At 40.0% G+C, this 19,490-nt stretch overlaps 1 protein-coding gene across 3 annotated transcripts in view; it reads left to right on the forward strand.

Moving 5' to 3' along the window:
• The first annotated feature begins 911 nt into the window (after positions 1–911).
• The window catches only part of Dhx35 (DEAH-box helicase 35), a 70,793-nt gene continuing 52,214 nt past the window's right edge, over positions 912–19,490 (forward strand). For all 3 annotated transcript variants that reach the window (XM_026383265.2, XM_026383266.2, XM_026383267.2), the window contains exons 1-4: positions 912–989; positions 7,402–7,535; positions 12,025–12,117; positions 19,329–19,406. In XM_026383265.2, the coding sequence (XP_026239050.2) occupies positions 950–989; positions 7,402–7,535; positions 12,025–12,117; positions 19,329–19,406 (345 nt within the window). In that variant the 5' untranslated portion in view covers positions 912–949. The remainder of the gene's footprint in view (positions 990–7,401; positions 7,536–12,024; positions 12,118–19,328; positions 19,407–19,490) is intronic.

Below are 19,490 nucleotides of genomic sequence, written 5' to 3' on the forward strand. Positions count from 1 at the left end.
ACTGAATCCAGAGCCTCGCATATGCTAGGCCACGTCCCCTGTCCTTTGTTATTTTTAAGTAGGATCTCACTAAATTAGACAAATTGTCCAGGCTAGCCTCAAACTTGAGATCCTCTTGTTTTAGCCTAAGATTTCAGGCACATGCCACCACTCCTAGCTTGCTTAAAAATCTCATTTTACAACTAAGAGTAAAGTCAGATAGGAACCAGGAAAATTCATCAGCTAGGTGAATGCTTTTGATTTTATTTCTATTCCCTTCTTCCAAGGCAATTACTCCTCCATCCCTGTTTTCCTACATTACTCTTGTCACCTCTATAACACTTCATATTGTTTTACTTGCGGGTATTAATAAAACCTACTGTTTCTCCAGCCTTTTAAAATTTACAACACCCCATCCCTAGCCCTGGCCTGGGATGCAAACTTCATGAACAGGTAGAAATCGTAACTGGCCACACATAGACACTCAACTTTTACTGCATCATCAAACCTGCGACGTAATCAGGATTATTATCTTTCGACTTGGAAATGAGGAGACTGAAACAGAAACTGGGCAGCAGGGACAGCGGGTAACGTCTTGGTTAATCTGGGACCTTAGCACCACGTCGCGTGCGAGGGCCCTCAAGCCAGCGACTGTCTCAATGCCCGCGGGCCTGTAAGTGTGCAGCTTCCGCTGAGCAAACTGGCCATCCAGACCCACGAAGCCGAACACAAACAGAGACACGCGTCCTCCGCTTCAATAAGGCAGGGCGGGAGGGTCACGTGGGCCCAGGGCGGGGCTGGAGGGAAGCCGAGGGTCACGTGGTACGGAGGGGCGGAGCCATAGGGGGCGTGGTCATCCTACCGTTCGATCCGCCTAGGCAGAGGTTCTTCGCGGGCCACGCCCCCTGGACCCTGCGGGACCCGCGCGCGACGGCGGGGTGGAGCCTTCTTCGTGACCTTTCACCCCAGCATGGCTGCGCCCTTGGGACCCGTGAAATTCTGGCGACCCGGTAAGGCCCTTGGAGGAACGCTGGGCAGGTGCGGCGGCCTGACTTCGGCCTCGGCACCGCGGCCGGCGCCCTGGGGCCTGCGGACCTGCTCGTAGGCCTGACCTGGCCGGGCTGGGCACCTTTGTGCAAGAGGACTCTGCGGCTCTGGCGCCCACGGTGGACCCGTGGGAGTGGGAACCCTGCCCCCAAGCTTTGTAGAGCTCTCCCTGTGACCTAGTTTGAGTCTCAGCCTCCTCGAGCCTCGTTTTCCTCGCTACTGCCCTGTCCGGCCCATCCCGCGGGATGGGGAGTCTTAAAGCGCCCGCGAGTACATTCCTACAGCCTGGGGCTCCTTAGGGGCGGGGACCGGCGGTGCTGCTCTAGGGCTTAGGAGCTCGAGCTGTGGAGTCAGACTGCCTGGGTTCAATTCTTTGGCTCTGGCTTATATAGCAGGGTAACTTTGAGCAAGAGGCTTAACCCCTCTGAGCTTTGGTCTCCTCACCTGTAAAATGGGCAGAATAATAACATCTATGTTGTAGGGCTGAATAACGAGCATGGCACATTGTTTGACTTAGAGTACTCTTAAAAAGGGAGAGTGTTATATTCTGTAGACATCACCCTGAATCTTTACCAGAAAGTGAACACCCTCCTCCTTCTTATTGACCACCACTCCCTTCCTCTTCTGTGCACCAACACAAATCACTATCACAAAATGCTTTCTTTTGGCACTTACTAATCAGGTTAGTATATTGAATGTGTATGTATACCAGACCATGCTAGATGCATTATACTTACTTTTCTTCCATCAGTTTCAGGTAAAAAAAAAAAAAAAAAAAATCCAAGCCTGCCTGTCTTTGTCTCTTTTGGTACTAGGTAGTGAAAACAGGGTCACTCTACAGCTGAAACTACATCCTAGCCCTTTTTATTTTTGGAACAGCATCTTGCCAAATTGCCCAGGCTGGCCTCTAATTTAGGATCCTCCTGTCTCAGCCTCCCCCATTGATGGGATTATAGGCATGCCAGTTACCAGTTTATTACCCTTATTGGTCTGGATATGCTAAGTATTATGCAGCAAAAATGAAGTGAGACAGAAAAGATAATATATGGAAGGCTTTTCAAGGGTGTTTTATAATGTTTCCCTGAAATTCCGACCATCTTGCTTAGGTTTATTTCCCATTTAAGTGATATGGGAAATAAACCTAAGCAAGAGATGGACTTAATTCTTTTGTAAAATCTGTAGTTTGCTTGTTATGACGGTTTTATGATTCAGCATTTCAGGGCATCAGCCATGTATTCATCCTGAGTTTTATTTGCAGCCAAAACTAAGATCCCATTAAGTAATGAATTACTTTTTATTTTGTTTATTCAAGACTTTAGTAATTGATCAAAATGTAAGTATAATAAAGACCTGAGTGAGTTGTTGAAAATCAAACCAGGGTACTGTTTTGGTTAAAGAACATGGAGTTACTCTAAGAGTTCTCTTCTACTTAGTTCTTTGAGAGTGCATTTAGTGAACCTCTGATCCCATGTATAAATGATCAGGGCTGTGCTCTCAAGGTGCACCTCTCTCTCAATTGAATGTGAAGTTAGAAGCCTGTTAAGAGATTTTAAATGAGGCAGAATAGGGTGGTGTTAAAGAAAATGGGCTCAAGAGTCAAGACTGTAGTGGCCATCTCGACCGACTCTTACTAACTTGGTGGCTTGACAAAGTTAAGTGAGTGCTCCATCTGGTTTTCTCATCTGTAATTTGGCATAAAGGAATTGTGAGGATTAAATGAGAATAATATATGAAAAGTTGAAAGGCTGTTAGCACTAAATATGTAGCTATTTATAATTATATGGAAGTATAGAAGAGGGAGGGAAAGATTAAATGCGTGGATAAGAAATACTTCATAAAGATGGTAGTATTTTTGTAGTGAAATTGAAGGATGAATAAGGTTTCATTTCATGGAGAAATAGAACTAGAGGCAAAGGGTGCAGCGTGAAAAAGGCAGAGTGAAATTTGTGTCATAAAAATGCCCCCCAAACTAAAATAACCGAGTGGTGTGATAGTGTTATGTGGCATGATGCTTTGGGGCATGTGGCAGAAGATAAAGCTACAAAGGTAGGGAGGAGTCTCATTGTCAAAGATCTCTCTGACAAGGTAAAAGAATATGGACTTCACTTTTTAAGTAGGGGAATTGTACAGTCTGGTTTACTTCAGAAAAGTAATGCTGGTGGTGGTGTAGCAAATGGATTGAGGAGCAAACTAGAGGCAGGGACACTTTTGTATTTTTTATTTTTTAGCAATACTGGAGATTGAATCTAGGGCTTTGCTTTTTGCACACTTGGCAAGTGCTGTACCACCGAGCTACATCCCCAGTCTTAAGGACATAATCTTCAGAGAAGTGCTACTAGCATCCAGGAGGATGTTGTAGACCTCAGTCTTGGCCTGGGAGTTTAGTTGAGGGATTTACTGGACAGACATTTTAGAGGCACTTAGGGGAGAAGGTGCAGTCATTAACAACTCAGATTTATAGGCTGGTAAGTGGTTCTCAAATTCTGCCATAGAGTGGAATTTCTTGGGAAGCTTTAAAAAATCCTAGTGTCCTTTTGTACCCCATATCTCAGAAGTCCAGAGAACTAGGAACCAGGCAGCAGTATTTTTCAACCCTTAGGGGAATCCAGCATGCATCTAAACTTGGGAACACTTGTCTTGGTAAACTGTCATTAACTGAGATGGGAGTAGCTTTAATACACATTACTGGGCCCTTGCTTTGACTTCACTTACCGTATTGTATTAAGCAATCACAGTATCTTTGTAATGGAGTTAATACTCTTATTTCACAGATGATTAGACACAAGGGCAAGATATGAAATGGGTTGTGGAAATTGCAGGGAGGTGACTGAAGCTGGAAAAATGGCTAGATATTGGAATGAATCCTGAATATATCCTGTAGGCCAGGAGTCACAGGCTCAGCTACATGTCCTTCAGACTATCGGAATGAGTGAAGCTACTTAGTGGAATAATGAATGATGGGGACTGTGGCAAACTAGAGTGAACACACACTGCATAGATACAGACAGTGTAGATATACATTGGAGCTTGCATATGCTGAAGCAAGGAGCTGTACTATGCTCCACCTAATTGTTACCAGTTGGGCTCAGAGTTGCCAGATAGTTTTCTTTTTTTTTTAAACTAGCCTAATATCCAGATTCTAATGGGAATTCTAATTGAAAAATTTTGCCTCATCATTTAAATGGACCAAATTAAAACATTTTAACAAGAGCATGTTGGGGGACCTTAAGCTACCAGTTTGTGTTCTCTACCTTAGTAGTGTGACCTACCTAAAATTTTTATAGAAAAAAAAAATCACTGAATTTTTTAGCACACATGGATAGAAGGGCCTGTCCATTTCCATATGCTCACTCAACAGACATTAATGGTTGCTATTCAGGGGCTTTATAAAAACTTCATAACAACAGCTCTGAAGCTTTTTGACCTGACTCACAGTGAGAAATGTATTGTATTGTGATGTAGCACACATACATACCTGAAAATATTGTACAAAAATAATACTGCTTTTTGAAATGTGCTCTGATAATTCCTGTTTGTTTTCTTCCATTTTTTTGTTCTGAGGATCAAACCAGGCCTTGTGCTTACTAAACATGAGGTCTACTGAGCTTCACACTCTGCCTTTATTTCTATTTCATTATTTTAAAAAGGCTGATATGACCCCTGTATCGATTTCATAACCCACCAATCAAATTTTGAAAAGTTGGTTAAGTAAAGGGAATGCTGGATTGGGCCTTTTTTTTTTTTTTAATAGATGGAGAATGAAGGTGTTCATGGTTTGTGAAAATTGCAAAGCTGTTATTCCCTTAAACAAGAGTACATACCCAGTGAAAAAGTAACTTTAAGCAGCCAGAGTGGGTGTGGCATGTGCACAGAGGGAAGGGAGTCCTGATGTGCTGGTTTGACTGAACAAAGTCTTTTGTAAGGAAATAAGCTGTTTCTTGATTGACAGCCACTGTTCTTGAAAAGAGCTCATAACAGAATATCCTGAGATGGACTGGGCTGTGAGTTAGAGACAAGGGAGGGATGGCATAGTGAAGAAGACCCCTGCTGTATTAAGCCCTGTGTGGGAGGAAGTAAGGCCTAAGCAGGAGCAGGGTTAAAATATTCCAGACATGGGTGGGAAAGTTTAAAATGTTTTGAAAAAGTTTTTTTTTTCTTTTTTTTTGTTTTTTTGATACTGGGGATTGAACTCAGGGGCTCTTAACCATTGAATCTTAACCCCAGCCCTTTTTGTATTTTATTTTGAGATAGGGTCTTGCTAAATTGCTTAGGGCCTCGCTAAGTTTCTGAGGCTGGCTTTGAACCTGTGATTCTCCTGCCTTAGCCTCCCAAGCTGCTGAGATTACAGGTGCGTACCACCAGACCCTGCCAAAGATAAGGTATTTTTTGGGATAGTTTTATTGGGTAAAGATTCCAAGGAGTTATTAAGATGTAGCAATAATGAGAAAGAAAAGGACAGGAAACCTGCTTCTCTGAGCACAGGCTTTGTTCCAGGTTCTGTTCTATCTTTTATCTTGTTGGAAAGAAGGTCAACATTTTGGCAAAAGCAATAGAGCAATGCCCCACTTATCTGATTTTTGGCAATCTTGAACCTCTGGAACATAAAAACCGTGTTCCTGGAAGTCCAATGGAAAGGGAATGGAGATCTCCAGCAGTGACTCTATAGCTTTAGACCTATGGACCCCCTGTGTTTTCTAGTCTGAAAAATTATATTTGGTGTATTTTTTCAGGATAGGGAATTCATAGCCTTTATTAAATTATTAAAGTGATCCAGGATCCCCCCAAAATGTAAAATTAAATCACTGGTTTCAACAGTGTTATCACTGTACTTTCTCATAGCATCACAGATTTTGAGTTCAGAAGACCTGGGAGATAGTAGTTTTTGGTAATTATCCCTTGGGTGCCCCAGTGGGAGACCACACAACATGGGTCTGAACTTCTAGGGAGGGCTTTTATTGAATCACAAGGCAACATTCTGCATTGCCGAACAGCTCTACTTTTAGAATTATCTTCCTTATGTTGAGTGGAATTCTGAACCCTGTGTCATTTACTGACTATTCCTAGTTTGTCCTAAGGTCCCCAAACAAATCAGCATGAAAGGTTATAGAAGATGATCATAAAATTTGAACCCATGTTTCTCCTGAGGCTTTTAACTTTTCAGGGTAATGGTCTATGGTACCTTCAATAGGTTTTTAGAGTGGGATTTGGTTCCCTGTTCTTCACCATGCTGAGCACCAGTTTGTTATTGTTTTTAGCAAGGAGCTGTGGCTATCTGTTTAATCTGCTCTGCACAGTGTTTCTGGGAATAGCACTTTCCCACGTAGCCATGTAGTGCATCCTGCTCTGTTGGCTTTGAGTGAGTGGATGGGGTGGGTATTGGATGTAAGCTGGGAAGAGAGTGCCTGATGGTCCAGTATATAGTGCCTCCTTCACCCCATGCGGAGCACACGCCTGAGACTCTGAGGCTCTCTTATGGTGGCTTTCTTTCTTTCCATGGCACCTGTTACTACTTCATGCACCAAGTTATTACGTTCTACTGGAAAGAAGCAAAAGAGAAGTAAGTTCCACACAGTGGGGCCTGTGCTTGCCTGAACTGCTGACTGTTGTGCTTCTCACACTCAGAGCGGTGCCCAGCACAGAGCAGGCCTCCCTCCACCCTCACCGGGTTGTGTGAGAATGATTGGCAGAGGAGCTGAGAGGGAGCTCAGGCACTGTCAGCAGTCTTTCCAGCTGCTGCAGAGAAGCCATCCCCAGGGGCTAAGAGGAACTTGTCAAGAGGTTAGAGATAAGAGAAGGAGAAAACCTTGGCAGCCTTCAAGTCCCTGGTTCCTATCGTCCTGTCCGTCTCACAGTAACGGGCTTTGTTTGTGGCCTCGTGAATTCTCGTTGGCTTTCATTCACTTCTGTTCAGTGTTTGATAGTACACAGTTGTATGTGGCCATGGCAGCTCAGTGAGATTGTCATCTCTTATTCTTGACACTGCAGTGAAGCTTTTAAGGAAGATTTTTGTGTTCTGATAGGTACTTTCCTAGTTTTTTTTTTTTTTTAAACTTTCTGAACTTGGGCTGGGGTTGTGGCTCAGCAGTAGCGCGCTCGCCTAGCACATGCAGGGCCCTGGTTTTGATCCTCAGCACCACATAACAATAAATTAAATAAAGGTATTGTGTCCAATTACAATAAAAATAAATATTTTATTAAAAAAACTTTCTGAAACTTAATGTTTAATATTAGTTTGAGATAAAAAACATTGCGTCTTGTCTAGATGGTCCTCTTCTGTTATTTCTCCAAATGGATGTATTGGTCTTTGAAACTTTGAAAATTACATCCTTTTTTGTTCATTGTATCAGAGAATCTGATAAAACATTTCTGCTACAGGTACAGAGGGGCCAGGTGTCAGCATCTCTGAAGAGAGACAAAGTGTCACCGAAAATTCTGGGACAACCATTGTTTACAATCCTTACGCCGCCCTTTCCATAGAGCAGCAGAGGCAGAAGCTGCCCGTGTTCAAGGTATGGCAAGTCTGGGCTGCTTCGTGGGTATGCTGAAGCTTTGTAGTTGGCACCAAAAGACACTGTGCCCTAACTTTTTTTTTTTTTTTTTTTAAAGAGAGAGTGAGAGAGGAGAGAGAGAGAGAGAGAGAGAGAGAGATATTTAATATTTATTTTTTAGTTCTCGGCAGACACAACATCTTTGTTGGTATGTGGTGCTGAGGATCGAACCCGGGCCGCATGCATGCCAGGCGAGCGCGCTACCGAGGCTTGAGCCACATCCCCAGCCCCTGTGCCCTAACTCTTAATGTTCTTTGAACACAGTGAGCTAGAGGAGCCCAAATCCTAAGGGAACACTTTAAAAAACTTGTGTGAATTAATTGTATAAATCCTAAATGTTCTTAAGATTGAAAGAATTGGAAAGTTGTTTCTTTTCCCTTTCATTGCTTTCAATCATGGCTGATTTCAAACATACAAAAGAATAAACAGAATAACTCAGCAAATGTCTATACACTCAGCTTTAACATATCACGAATTGCTTTCTTTTTAAAGACATATTCCTTTAAATAAGATTAATTGGGGGCTAGGGTTGTAATTCAGTTGGTAGAGTGCTCGCCTCACATGCACAAGGCCCTGGGTTCAATCTCCAGCACAACAACAACAACAGAATGATTAATTGGGAGTTCAAGGTTGTTTCAGTTTACGAGGTTGGTCAGGACCCTAGCTTCAGCCAGGACAGTGATATATTTCAGCTTGGTCACTGTGTGTGCATGTCCTAGCACTTGACTGAGTGCAAATAAAATCCACGCATGCTCAGCTCACAGGAGACCAAAGTGTAAATAAGTATGAGTTCAGAATATGTTCTAATGGTGAGCTGTAGTTCTCTAGTACACGGTTGATGGATACTCTTACTCCCTGTTTGCAAGTCCACATGGGAAGCCCAGTTGTAATCAGAAAGTAGGCTGAGTCAAAGGTGGGTTTGATACAATTGGAGAATATTTATTTCCTACAGTCTCTGATGAATGGTGAAGGATTGTCTCCTTGTAGGATGCTTCTGGAATGGCCCCTGAGCTGGCATGGCCAGCAGCACCCATGTCTCTCTCCTGAATAGAGCTGGATGAAAGATGCCAAGTTCTTACACTTAGGGAGTCCCTTTGTCTAGACTGTGCTGGTAATTCCTCTTCTGTTAATATGTTCTTTCTCCAAATGGATATGGAACCACAGCCTTCTAAATTTAGCAGAGTTGCCTGGATTGGAGTTTTCTGTGACCCCAAACATTTTAGTCACTTATGAACTGACAGTCTCTAGGTTTCTTCTCAGGTGACTAACTTGATCACATGTGAACATTAATAATTTTGACCCTCAGGTGATGAGGTAGGTTCACTGTTGCTTCCTCACTGTGGAGGGTCACTTGTTTTTAGCCACAATGAAGTCTCTAGGCTCTTGAGTAGACTTCAGGGTTCCAACCCAAATTCACCATTTGTGTGCTGTGTGACGTTGTTTCACCTTGTTGAGCTTTTGTTTTCTTACCTATGATGTGGGACTAATGGCAGCACCTATCTCATAGGGTTGTTTCGGGGACCATGAGATAACCCATGCAGAGTGTCTGGTAAGATGCTGCCTGACAAGTAATAAATGCTCCAGTTCAAGGAAATTACTGTTTATTAGGTACTCAATTTTTGGCTTTTTCTTGGCTGTTCTTCATTCTGTGTTACATGAGATAAAATAAATGTAAAAATGTTAAAACAATGAAAACAGTTTAGCTGTATTGATAGAATTAAAATGAACTTTCAATCCCCCTGCCTCAGCTTCCCAAGTTGCTGTGGTTTCAGGGATGTGCCACCACAGCTGGCTTGCCTTAGCTGCCTTCTGTTGGCTGGTGTTCTCTTGGGGTCCGGGACACTGCTATGCAAAGTTGTTTTTGTTCTTTTATTCCTGTCAGCACTTCCTTTTTTTTTTGGTACCAGGGATTGAACCCAGGGACACTTAAGCACATCCCCAGCCCATTTTATATTTTATTCAGAGACAAGTCAGCCCTAAGTTGCTGAGGTTGGCTTTGAACTCAAAATCCTCCTCCCTCAGCCTCTGGAGCCGCTGGGATTATAGGTGTGCACCACTCCACCCAGCCCAGCTCTCCCATTCTGAAGTTCAGTCCCGTCCTCCTTACCAGCTCCTTGGTTTCACTGAGCCTGGTGGTGTTACTGATGTTCTATCAGTGTCTAGACCAGAAACCTTTTTGTTATCTCTCAAATGTCAGGGTTCTTTGTCTGCAGTGCTGCTCTGATCCCTTAAGCCTGTAGAATATGAAGCTGGAATTATAGCCTTTGGTTTCTTCACATCCAAATCAGCCTTGTTGCCAATTTTCTCAAAATTCTTGAGCCCACACTGCCTCTTAGTTAGTCCAGACCCTTTAGCTCTACCTTAAGGCCTCAGAGTGAAGCCCTAAGTACACCTCTCCCAGTTCATTTCCAAATCAAACCTGAGCTCTTCATAGCCCCTCTAATAGAGTTTGCCTAGTTTGTTTCCATCTTTCCCTGGCTTTTGTCGTTTGATTTTTTTGTAGAATGCCTTGTCTGTTGCTCTATCTGTATTCAAATTGTCTTTCAAATTTCCTTTACTCTTCATCCATCCATCTGTCCATAGGTTCATGTCAATTTGCCATTTACAAAATAACTGTAAAGAACTCAAAGCTTTCCTCTTCCCCACCCAACGTGAAAGGAAGCACAAAGTCCAGGCATTCAAGAAGAAAACATCTACTGAAAGTCATTAGACCACCTGCAGCTGACTCTCCTTTGGGTGTGTGCATGAGTTCAGATTCCTAGGGCCCACCCAGCCTTAGTGACACCCTGGTGATAAGACTAGGAATCTTCATGTTAAACAAATGTCCATGAAGACTTGAGGACTACATATCTAAATCCCAGATAATGCCAAATTCAAAAGCCCAGAATAGCCACCTCCTTATTTGCTAGTTAGAGACTGGCAGCATCCCAGCTCTTCTCGTCCTTTCCAAACACCTTGTTGGTGTGGCAACAGATGAGCTGAGCAGTGATCAGAGAAAGAACATGAGGCAGATTTTCCTTCATTCCCTTCATTAGCCTCTAGACCATCACTGTGTATCAGCTGTGTGCAGAAATACCTTCTGAGGCCAAATAGAAGATGTCAGAATGACTTGTGGCCTTTTTTTTCCCCCTGTGGTGCTGGGGATTGAACCCAGGGCCTTATTCATGCGAGACAAGCACCTTACCAACTGAGCTATATCTCCAATCCGACTTGTGGCTTTTTCAATGGTAAAACGAGTGTTTCTGCTCACACTGACTAGGTAAAAGAAATCTATATGTTGAAAAAATAAATGTAACTTTTGGATGCTTTATTGTGAACTTGGACTTAGAGATAGACTTGAAAACATTTTACGTATTTGTTTTTTTCTGGAACTTTTTCTTTCTTTTCTTTTTCTTTTTTTTTTTTTTTGGTAGTATAAGCCATACACGTTCTACACAAGCACTCTCCCACTGAGCTATGTCCCTAGTCCTTTTTCTGGGACTTTTTACAAATAAATAAATAAAAAACTTTTTTTTTTTTTTTTTTTTTTGCTATCATAAGCAATGCACTTTATTTTTTAATTTTTTTGAAATCATAGATAAGAAATTGATCCCCACCCTCCCATATTTCTAAAACTTTTCAGTTGGTAGCACATATGTGTTGTATAGAATTCTGAAATCTCCTTCACATCCTGTTCCTTATCTACCCTTTTTTCTCTCCTTAGAGACAGAACAGTTTAGTTTCTTGTTTTATTTTTTTTCCAGAGAAAACCTGTGTATAAATAAGTATATTTGAATTTATCCTTTATTTATTTTTAAAAAAATTTTTTTGTAGTTATAGATGAACAGAATGCCTTTATTTTATTTGTTTTTTTATTTTTATATAGTGCTGAGGATTGAACCCAGTGCCTCGTGCGTGCTAGGCAAGCACTATGCCACTGAGCTACAGCCCCAGCTTCTATCTGTTATTTAAAAATACAAGTACTAATATATTATTTACATTGTTCTATACATTGCTTTCTTTCCTTAATGTATTCTGCAGATTGTTCTGTATTTGTATAAATAGAGATTTATTCTTTTTAACAACTGAATTAATCCATCATTAGAGTGTTTCATAACTGATCAAATACCTATTGTTGAACATTAAACTGTTTGGATTTTTGGCTGTTATAAACAATTTTGCAGTGAGTTAGTTTGTACATGTATCTTTGTGTACATGCATTAGTATGTTCATAGGGAAAATCTTGAGTTGAAGAGTTGGTACATTTTCTATTTTGATAAGTATTACCCTTGGAGCTGTGTCAGCTCATATTGACACTAATGGTACCTGAGAATTGGAAATACATTTTGATAGTTATTTTTAAAATTTACTTTCTTTTAGCAATAGCTTATTTCACAATGTTTAAATATTTTTGTTTAGGTCTTTTGAGATAACATATGGCTACTTACAATGTATAGTTTTTCTTTTCCAGCTTAGGAATCATATTTTATACTTGATAGAAAACTACCAGACAGTGGTGATTGTTGGAGAAACAGGATGTGGGAAAAGCACACAGATTCCTCAGGTGAGTACATACTTGGTACATCTTTCCACAGATTTGCCTGGAAGCGACTTAAGAACTGTCTTTACTATCATTTGCATTTTTAAGGTCTCTTGGGAAGTGCTCACCTCTCAATTAAGAAATACTCACTTCAAATATTTTTTATTAAACATTTAGAGCTTATCGTTTCTTTGGTTAGTACCAGAGTTATTAGTTGTCTTTAATTTGTTATAATTCCAAAATAATAATGGAATAACCCTTCTCTGAAAAGATAAATGGGATTTATTTAAGCTGGTGTCAGCAAACCATAGCCCAGTGCTTGTTTTTGTAAATAAAGCTTCCTTGACAAGCAGCCACACTTGATGAGGTATTCCCATGGCTTCTCTCATGCTATAGTACAGAGTTGAGCAGTTGCTACAGAGACCCTAAGACTGTCAAAGCCTAAAAATGTGTTATGTGGCCCTCGACAGAAAATGCTTGCTGATCCCGCAACGTGGCAGTCTATCGTAGGTTGTTCTGTGGTTGACTTTTCCTTCCTACTGTTGATTTTCAGTCAGGTTGTTTCCAGTTTCTAGTTGTAATGACCAGTGTTCTGAGGAGCACTCTGTTTCTTATTTTTGTTAGACATGTGCATGTTTCTGTTGGTTTATACAGAGTAGCCATAATGGATCATATGTTCCACTTTAGTAAATAATGTCTACCAGTATTTCAAAGTGATGTCCTTATAGGTTTTATGAAAATAACCAGCAGAGCTATAGGAACATTTTTAAAATTCAGACTTAACATGGCTGAGAGACCAGAGGAGGCAAGCCACAAAGGGCTATTGCACTGGGAAAGAGTGGTAATGGGATCCTCTGGGGATAGGAATGAGAGCAGTCTTAGAGTTGGGGGCTCTAGTCATTAGAAACTCGTAGATATGTGTGATGACAAAGGGAGGAATAGAGTTGGAGGCTGCTAGCCAAGCCTTTCTGCTTGGAGAACAGTGGTGGTGTTAAATGAGATAGAAAAGCAAAGAGGAAATTGGTTTGGGGAAAACTGATGGTTGATTAAACAGACCCAGGTTTTCTTATGTCATTGATGATCTTTGATGACATTATTAGTAGAAGAGTTAGATTGGGAGTCTGAAGTCTGGCAGAGGTCAGACACAAAAGATGTGGACCTGCAGACCATCCACGTATTGATAAAACTTCCTGATACATGCAGGAACGAAAGAGAACAGAAAGAGTTGAGGAAAGAATCAAAGACAAAGCCTCGGGAGCACTAACATTTAGGGTCAGGAGCAGACAGGGGACAAGTGGCCTGAAGGAGGTGGCAAAGGAATCGGTAGAACCTCTGTGGTCAAAGAAAGCAGAGGAAGAGGAGGGAGTTTCAGGAGGTGAGTGGCCAGGGAACAGGAGCCCTGATTCAGTCCTGGGTTCTTAATATTGGGGGATCCAGTCCTGGGGAGTGGGGTGGGAGGAAGAGGAGGAGAAGGGTAGTTCACAGGGAAGGCAAGGAAGCAGAAGCAGCAGCTATGGTAGAGTTTTACAGGTGGGAGAGTTTTTGGGGAAGCCCATGGACATTTTTGCATTTTTGAATGTGCTGATGGTGTGTTACTGATCGCTTGGTTCAGACTTGTGGACTTGTTTGTATCTGAATGGTTCTTAATCTTTGTCTGCTCTCCTACCTACCTCATTCTGGTTAATGGGTTTGGGATGGGGTCCAGACATAGGCTTTTTATATATAGTTTTTTTTTTTTGTTTTAGTTGTAGGTGGACACAATGGCTTTATTTTTATTCACTTATTTTTGTGTGATCCTGAGGATCGAACCCAGTGCTAGGCTAACCTCTGCCACTGACCCACAACCCCAGCCCCAGATACAGGCTTTTAAAAAAGTTCCCTAGGAAATCTAATGTGCAGCTGGGGAAAGGTAGGCAGAGGAGAATGACTTAGTGGAGAAAGGACAGTTTGAGAAGCAGACAGCAGAGGGGATGGTAGCCTGGAGGCAGAGGGGTGTGCATTAATAGAGCCCAGCTAGTTACTTGTAAGGGCCAGGTCAAATTTCTGAGAGGTCTTTAAATTTTTTTTTTTTTTTTTTTGTAATTGTAGATGGACAGCATGCCTTTATTTTATTTTATTTTTTTATTTTTATGTGGTGCTGAGGATCGAATCCAGTGCCTCATGCATGCTAGGCAAGTGCTCTATCACTGAGCTATAGCACTCCCTCCCCCTGCCAGAGGTCTTTAGTTAGTAATAATAATAAGTAATTATAGTAATAGTGCTACATTACAAATGTGTGTGAGCAGTTTACAAATATTTGTCTATTTAATCCTTGATGATGTGGCAACTATTATTATCACCCTTTTATAGAAGAGAACATTGTAGAGAGGTTGGGGAATATAGAATAGAGATAAAAGGCCACATGAGATCCAGTAATTTTAGTGTGTTTTGGAATTAGTCTGTATTATTATTTTGTCAGCATAAACTATGTTATGGTAACAAAGAACCTGAAAATCTCAGCAACTTAAAACACAAAGGTGTACTTCTTGCTCATACTATGTGGTCATCTTGGCTTTGAGCTGTTGCATGTCATCCCAGGGACCCAGACTGATGGCATAGCTCTTAGGTAGGACTTGTTGGTCTTGTGGTACGAGGCACAGTCGTGAAATGGCTTCTAAAACCTCTGCCAGAAGTGGCCCTCCTGCTCACATTTCATGGGTCAAAGCAAGTTGCACAGCCAGGCCTGATAGCAGCAGGGTAGCTATGCACATAACCCTCCAAGGAATGGGTAGCAGAGATTAGGATCAATACAGTACACACAGTGTTCTGGTCATTTCCCCCAGCAAGGCTTAGCTGCTAGGGATTAGAGAGGGCCTGCTGAGGGGCTGAGTCCAGGGAAAGAGGGCTGAGGATTCAGACTGGGCAATGTGACAGCAAACTCACAAGGCTTATTTTTTATATTTTCATTCTTTTTTGAATATTTAATAGATTTATATGGTTTAAAAATCCAAAAAAGCCTGAAAGAATATAAAAAGAAAAGATTTCCCTACTGCCCTATTTTCTGATACTCATTTCTTTTGTGCAGATGCAACCCATTTTATCAGTTTCTTGCGTTGGGATTTCATATGCATCATCTACAGAGAAATGAATATGAATATTCATTCATATAAATATATATATATTCCCTTTTAAAAAATATGAATAGTAGCATGTGTACATGTTTTGATGTACCTTGTCTTTTTTCAGTTAATGCATCATTTTTGAGTTCCATAGATTCTGTTATGTGTACATAATTTATTTTACCAATACCCAGTTGGATCAATTTAGCACATATATCATTTTGCACATTTGGGGGGTGTGTGTGTGTGTGTGTATACACACATACATATACATATATGATAAATATAGTTGATACAGAGTTACTGGCCCCAAGTGCATTAGAATTTAATCATTTTCAGGAATTTTATTTTATGGTAGGAAATACATGGTAAAAATTTGAAAAGTATAAAGTAATAAATGGTGAAAAGTGAGTCTCCTAAGCTGTGTTGGTGATAGATTATATTATTGGTTCAAATGTCTGCCACTTCTGTGGATGGCTCTTTCCTTTTCTCCTAGCCACTTAGTTTCCCTTCTCTGAGGCAGTCACTGTCTTCAGCTTATCATGAACTAAGTTTGAGTTATGGCCTAGGAAAAATGAAAAGGCCAAGGAACCAGAGGTAAAGTGAGCATTTTTTTGTAAATAAACTGTTTTGCCAGATTTATGCAGTATCTTTCCTTGGGAAAGTGCAACATACTTAATCACCAAACACCAGTTTTAAAGCCGCACAAACTATATTTGGAAGCTAGATGATATTTTTTGCTAGAATCTGTCAAAAACAATGGACTATGAAAACAGGCTTTTCTTAGCCCATTTTTGTTAATACTTTTTTTCTTTTGTTCCACATTTTTTTTTATTGGTGCATTGTACTTGTACATTATGGTGGGATTTGTTATTACATATTCATACATGTACACGATGTAATAATATAATTTGGCCAGTATCAGTCAGCTGTGGTTTTTTTTTTTTTCCTAATTTGTTCTTGATGGAGTTCTTCCTAATTTCATTCTTAACTAGAAGACTAGATTTGATGATCCTTAAACAGTTTGTAGGAGCAAGATGGAATTCAGCCTTTGGTTTAGAAATCTCCCTCCATGACACCCACTGCCTCTTGATATCAGTATTATATTTTGTAGTCTTCAGCCTCTTCCTCTCAGCCATCTTTTTTTAATTAAAACATTTTTTTTAGTTGTAGATAGATATAATAACTTTATTTTATTTTTTAATTTTTATTTGGTACTGAGATTCGAACCCAGTGCCTCCCACGTGCTAGCCAAGCACTACCATTGAGCTACAACCCCAGCCTTCAGCAGTCCCAAGCATGCAGTAGAAGTCTGGATCACATGGTGTATTGAAGTGGCAGCTTTAAGAACAGAGTATTTATTTTTATGAAAATTTTGTTTTTTTTACTTAACCCCAGTAAGAGATTAGCTGCATGCTTGTTTGAATTGATGTGCTAGAATGTGTCCTATTTATGTGTGAGGGCTTTGGTCTGCTGAGTTTCAGATTTGCTTCATGCGTGTTTGAATTTGGGTGGTAGAATTGTATACTGGTTATGTGTCAGGGCTTTGGTCTGCTGAACTTGAATGTCAGCTCTTGAATTTTTATTTACTTCCTTGGACAAGTTATGTGACCTCTTTGTTCTCTCTCCTGTATGTTGTTGATGATAATGTCTTTTTTAAGGATTTGTTGTGAGGATTACACAGCAAGCTCCTGATACTTAGTAGGCTGTTCAGTGAGTCTTAGTTATTATTATTATAGTTTTGATCTTGTATTTGTGTTGATTGGGATGATTGGTAGTATTTTGTATATGTAATTAATATAAGAGAGAAAAACATTATTGGTTTTATGGCAGAACTCCCTCTCCCTACATTGTGTACAACATTTTATTCCTTACAGCCATTTTTTAAACTTTATTGTAACTAACTATAGACTAAGAGAAAAGTTAAAAAAATAATATAGAATTCCCAGTGCCTTTCACCTCACTACTTGTACAGTAATCAAAAGCAGGACATAAACCTTGGCACAATACTAGTACTAGACTACAGAACTTACCCGAATCCCATTGGTTTTCCCCATTAGTGTTCTTTTGCAGTTCTGGGACCTCCCTTGCATTTGGTTGTTTACTTTTCCCTTGTCTCCTCCAGTGTGTGATAGTTCTTCAGTTCCCTTATCATCTTTTAAAGAATACTAGGAATTTATTTTTTAGAATGTCTCTTAGATTGGGTGTCTGTCCTGTTTTATCATGATGATTGGAAGAAACTTAGGCATTTTGGGCATGAATATCCCAGAAATGGTACTGTGTCCTTCTAGTGTATCATCAGGTTTTCAAGATGTTGATGAATCTCGTCACTGGTGATGTTAACCATGATCCTTTGTAAAGCTCCCGTCTTTTCCTTTATAGTTGATAAATATCTTGGGGGAGATGGAAATATTCTGCTTCTCTTCAGACTTTAGCCTTCAGATTTTAGTGCCCCTCAGTGGATCTTTTTCTTTTTTTCTCTTTCCCTCTCCTTTTATTAAATGGGATCTTCTCTAAGAAAGAACTGTCTCTTTCCATTCACTTGATATATATTAATATGGATTCATGGATGTTTATTTTTTATCAGTTAAAATCCAATATGGTGATTATTTATTTTGTATTTTGTGGGTCAAATTGTTCAATGTTTGATCATTAAGAACTCCTTCAGTTTGGCTCCTGTTTTTCTTCTAAAAAAGGCTGCATCTTTTTTTCTTTCTTTCTTTTTTTTTTTTTTTTTTTTTTTTTGTTACTAGTACCCAGGGGCACTGTACCACTGAGCTAGCCAGTTTTTTAAAAAAAATATTTTTAGTTGTAGATGGACATAATACTTTTATTTTATTTTATTTTTTTTATTTATTTTTATGTGGTGCTGAGGATTGAACCCAGTGCCTCCTACATGCTAGGCAAGTGCTCTACCACTGAGCTACAACTCCACCTCCTCCCCAGCCATTTTTATTTTTTATTTTGACATTGGGTCTTGCTAAGGATTTGTTGTGAGGATTACACAGCAAGCTCCTGATACTTAGTAGGCTGCTCATTATAATATACAAATAAAATAGTTTTGGATTGCTAACTCATACCTCTATTTGGTTATTTACCAACATTTAACTAGATTATACCATTTGTGTCTAGTTCTTTTTGTCTTTAACATTTAGGTGTCCAGTGAAGATACCATACTTACTTAAGTTAGTTATTTTTTCTGCACCCCCTTCAGTGTGGTTTTGTAACTCATTTGTAATGCAGAAAAGGGCATTGTTTGTCTCATATTTCCTTGGGGTTTCCCTGCGCATCCTTATTGGTTTTGTTTTCTGGGTATTGGAAAACAATATGAAATGTGACTATGGTTCTATGAATCAGAGCTACACAAAGTGATCCATCAGAGACTGTTGCTGCTTCTTCATCCCTGTTACCCTGTTGCCATTTCCCCTCTTTCTGCCCCTTTGCCACCCAGCCCTATAGATAGCCATTCTCTTTAGTGTCTATATTATCTTTTTGTTATTTCTTTTGAACCAGTGAGCACATAATGCAATAGTAATTATACTGTTTTTTCTATTTTTGAAGGACTATATATTTGTTGTAAAACAGACATTATAAAAATATTAACTGGCAACCACAGTTATCCATATAGAATTTTAAGTGCTTATAATCCAATAAGTTCATAAATAAATCATAAGTACATTTAAACAAATTTTATATATGCTAGTGTAATCTAATGGCATATATTTATGTATAATTGTAAAAAACTAGTTTTATTTGATTAAAATTTGTTACATTGTTATTTATATTGAGCTGTCTCTGTGCATAGCTTAAAATTTTTTGTTCTACAGGTTTAGTACTATTTTGAGTGACTCAGGGATAGTTGGTTTTTTTTTTTCCCCTTGAGGCAGCTGTAATATGTGGAAATTTTGCAGGACTAGGGCATCTGAATTCTGAATTGGTTCTTTGGTTTATCAGCTTTGATGTGAACTTAAGCTATTACTTAATATTATCAAGATCCATCATTTGTAAAATAATCCCCAAAGTTTTCCTGGTTATTCCTGTGCAGTGATTTTAACACAATGCAGGGTCATCATCTTGGGGAGGTCCTGTCTGGAAAAGTGGTGTCAGATGTGTAGTGAGATGTTATTCTGCTTGCAGTACCTGGCGGAAGCTGGCTGGACAGCCGAAGGAAGAGTGGTTGGCATTACCCAGCCTCGGAGAGTGGCTGCCGTTACGGTGAGTTTCTTTCCGTCTGTGCCTTCTATTTCCCTATTATTATTATTATTATTTACTTATTTCCTAAAAACTACAAATGAATAC

This window comes from Urocitellus parryii, chromosome 6 (assembly GCF_045843805.1).
Source record: "Urocitellus parryii isolate mUroPar1 chromosome 6, mUroPar1.hap1, whole genome shotgun sequence".
In the NCBI taxonomy this organism is placed as follows: Eukaryota; Metazoa; Chordata; class Mammalia; order Rodentia; family Sciuridae; genus Urocitellus; species Urocitellus parryii.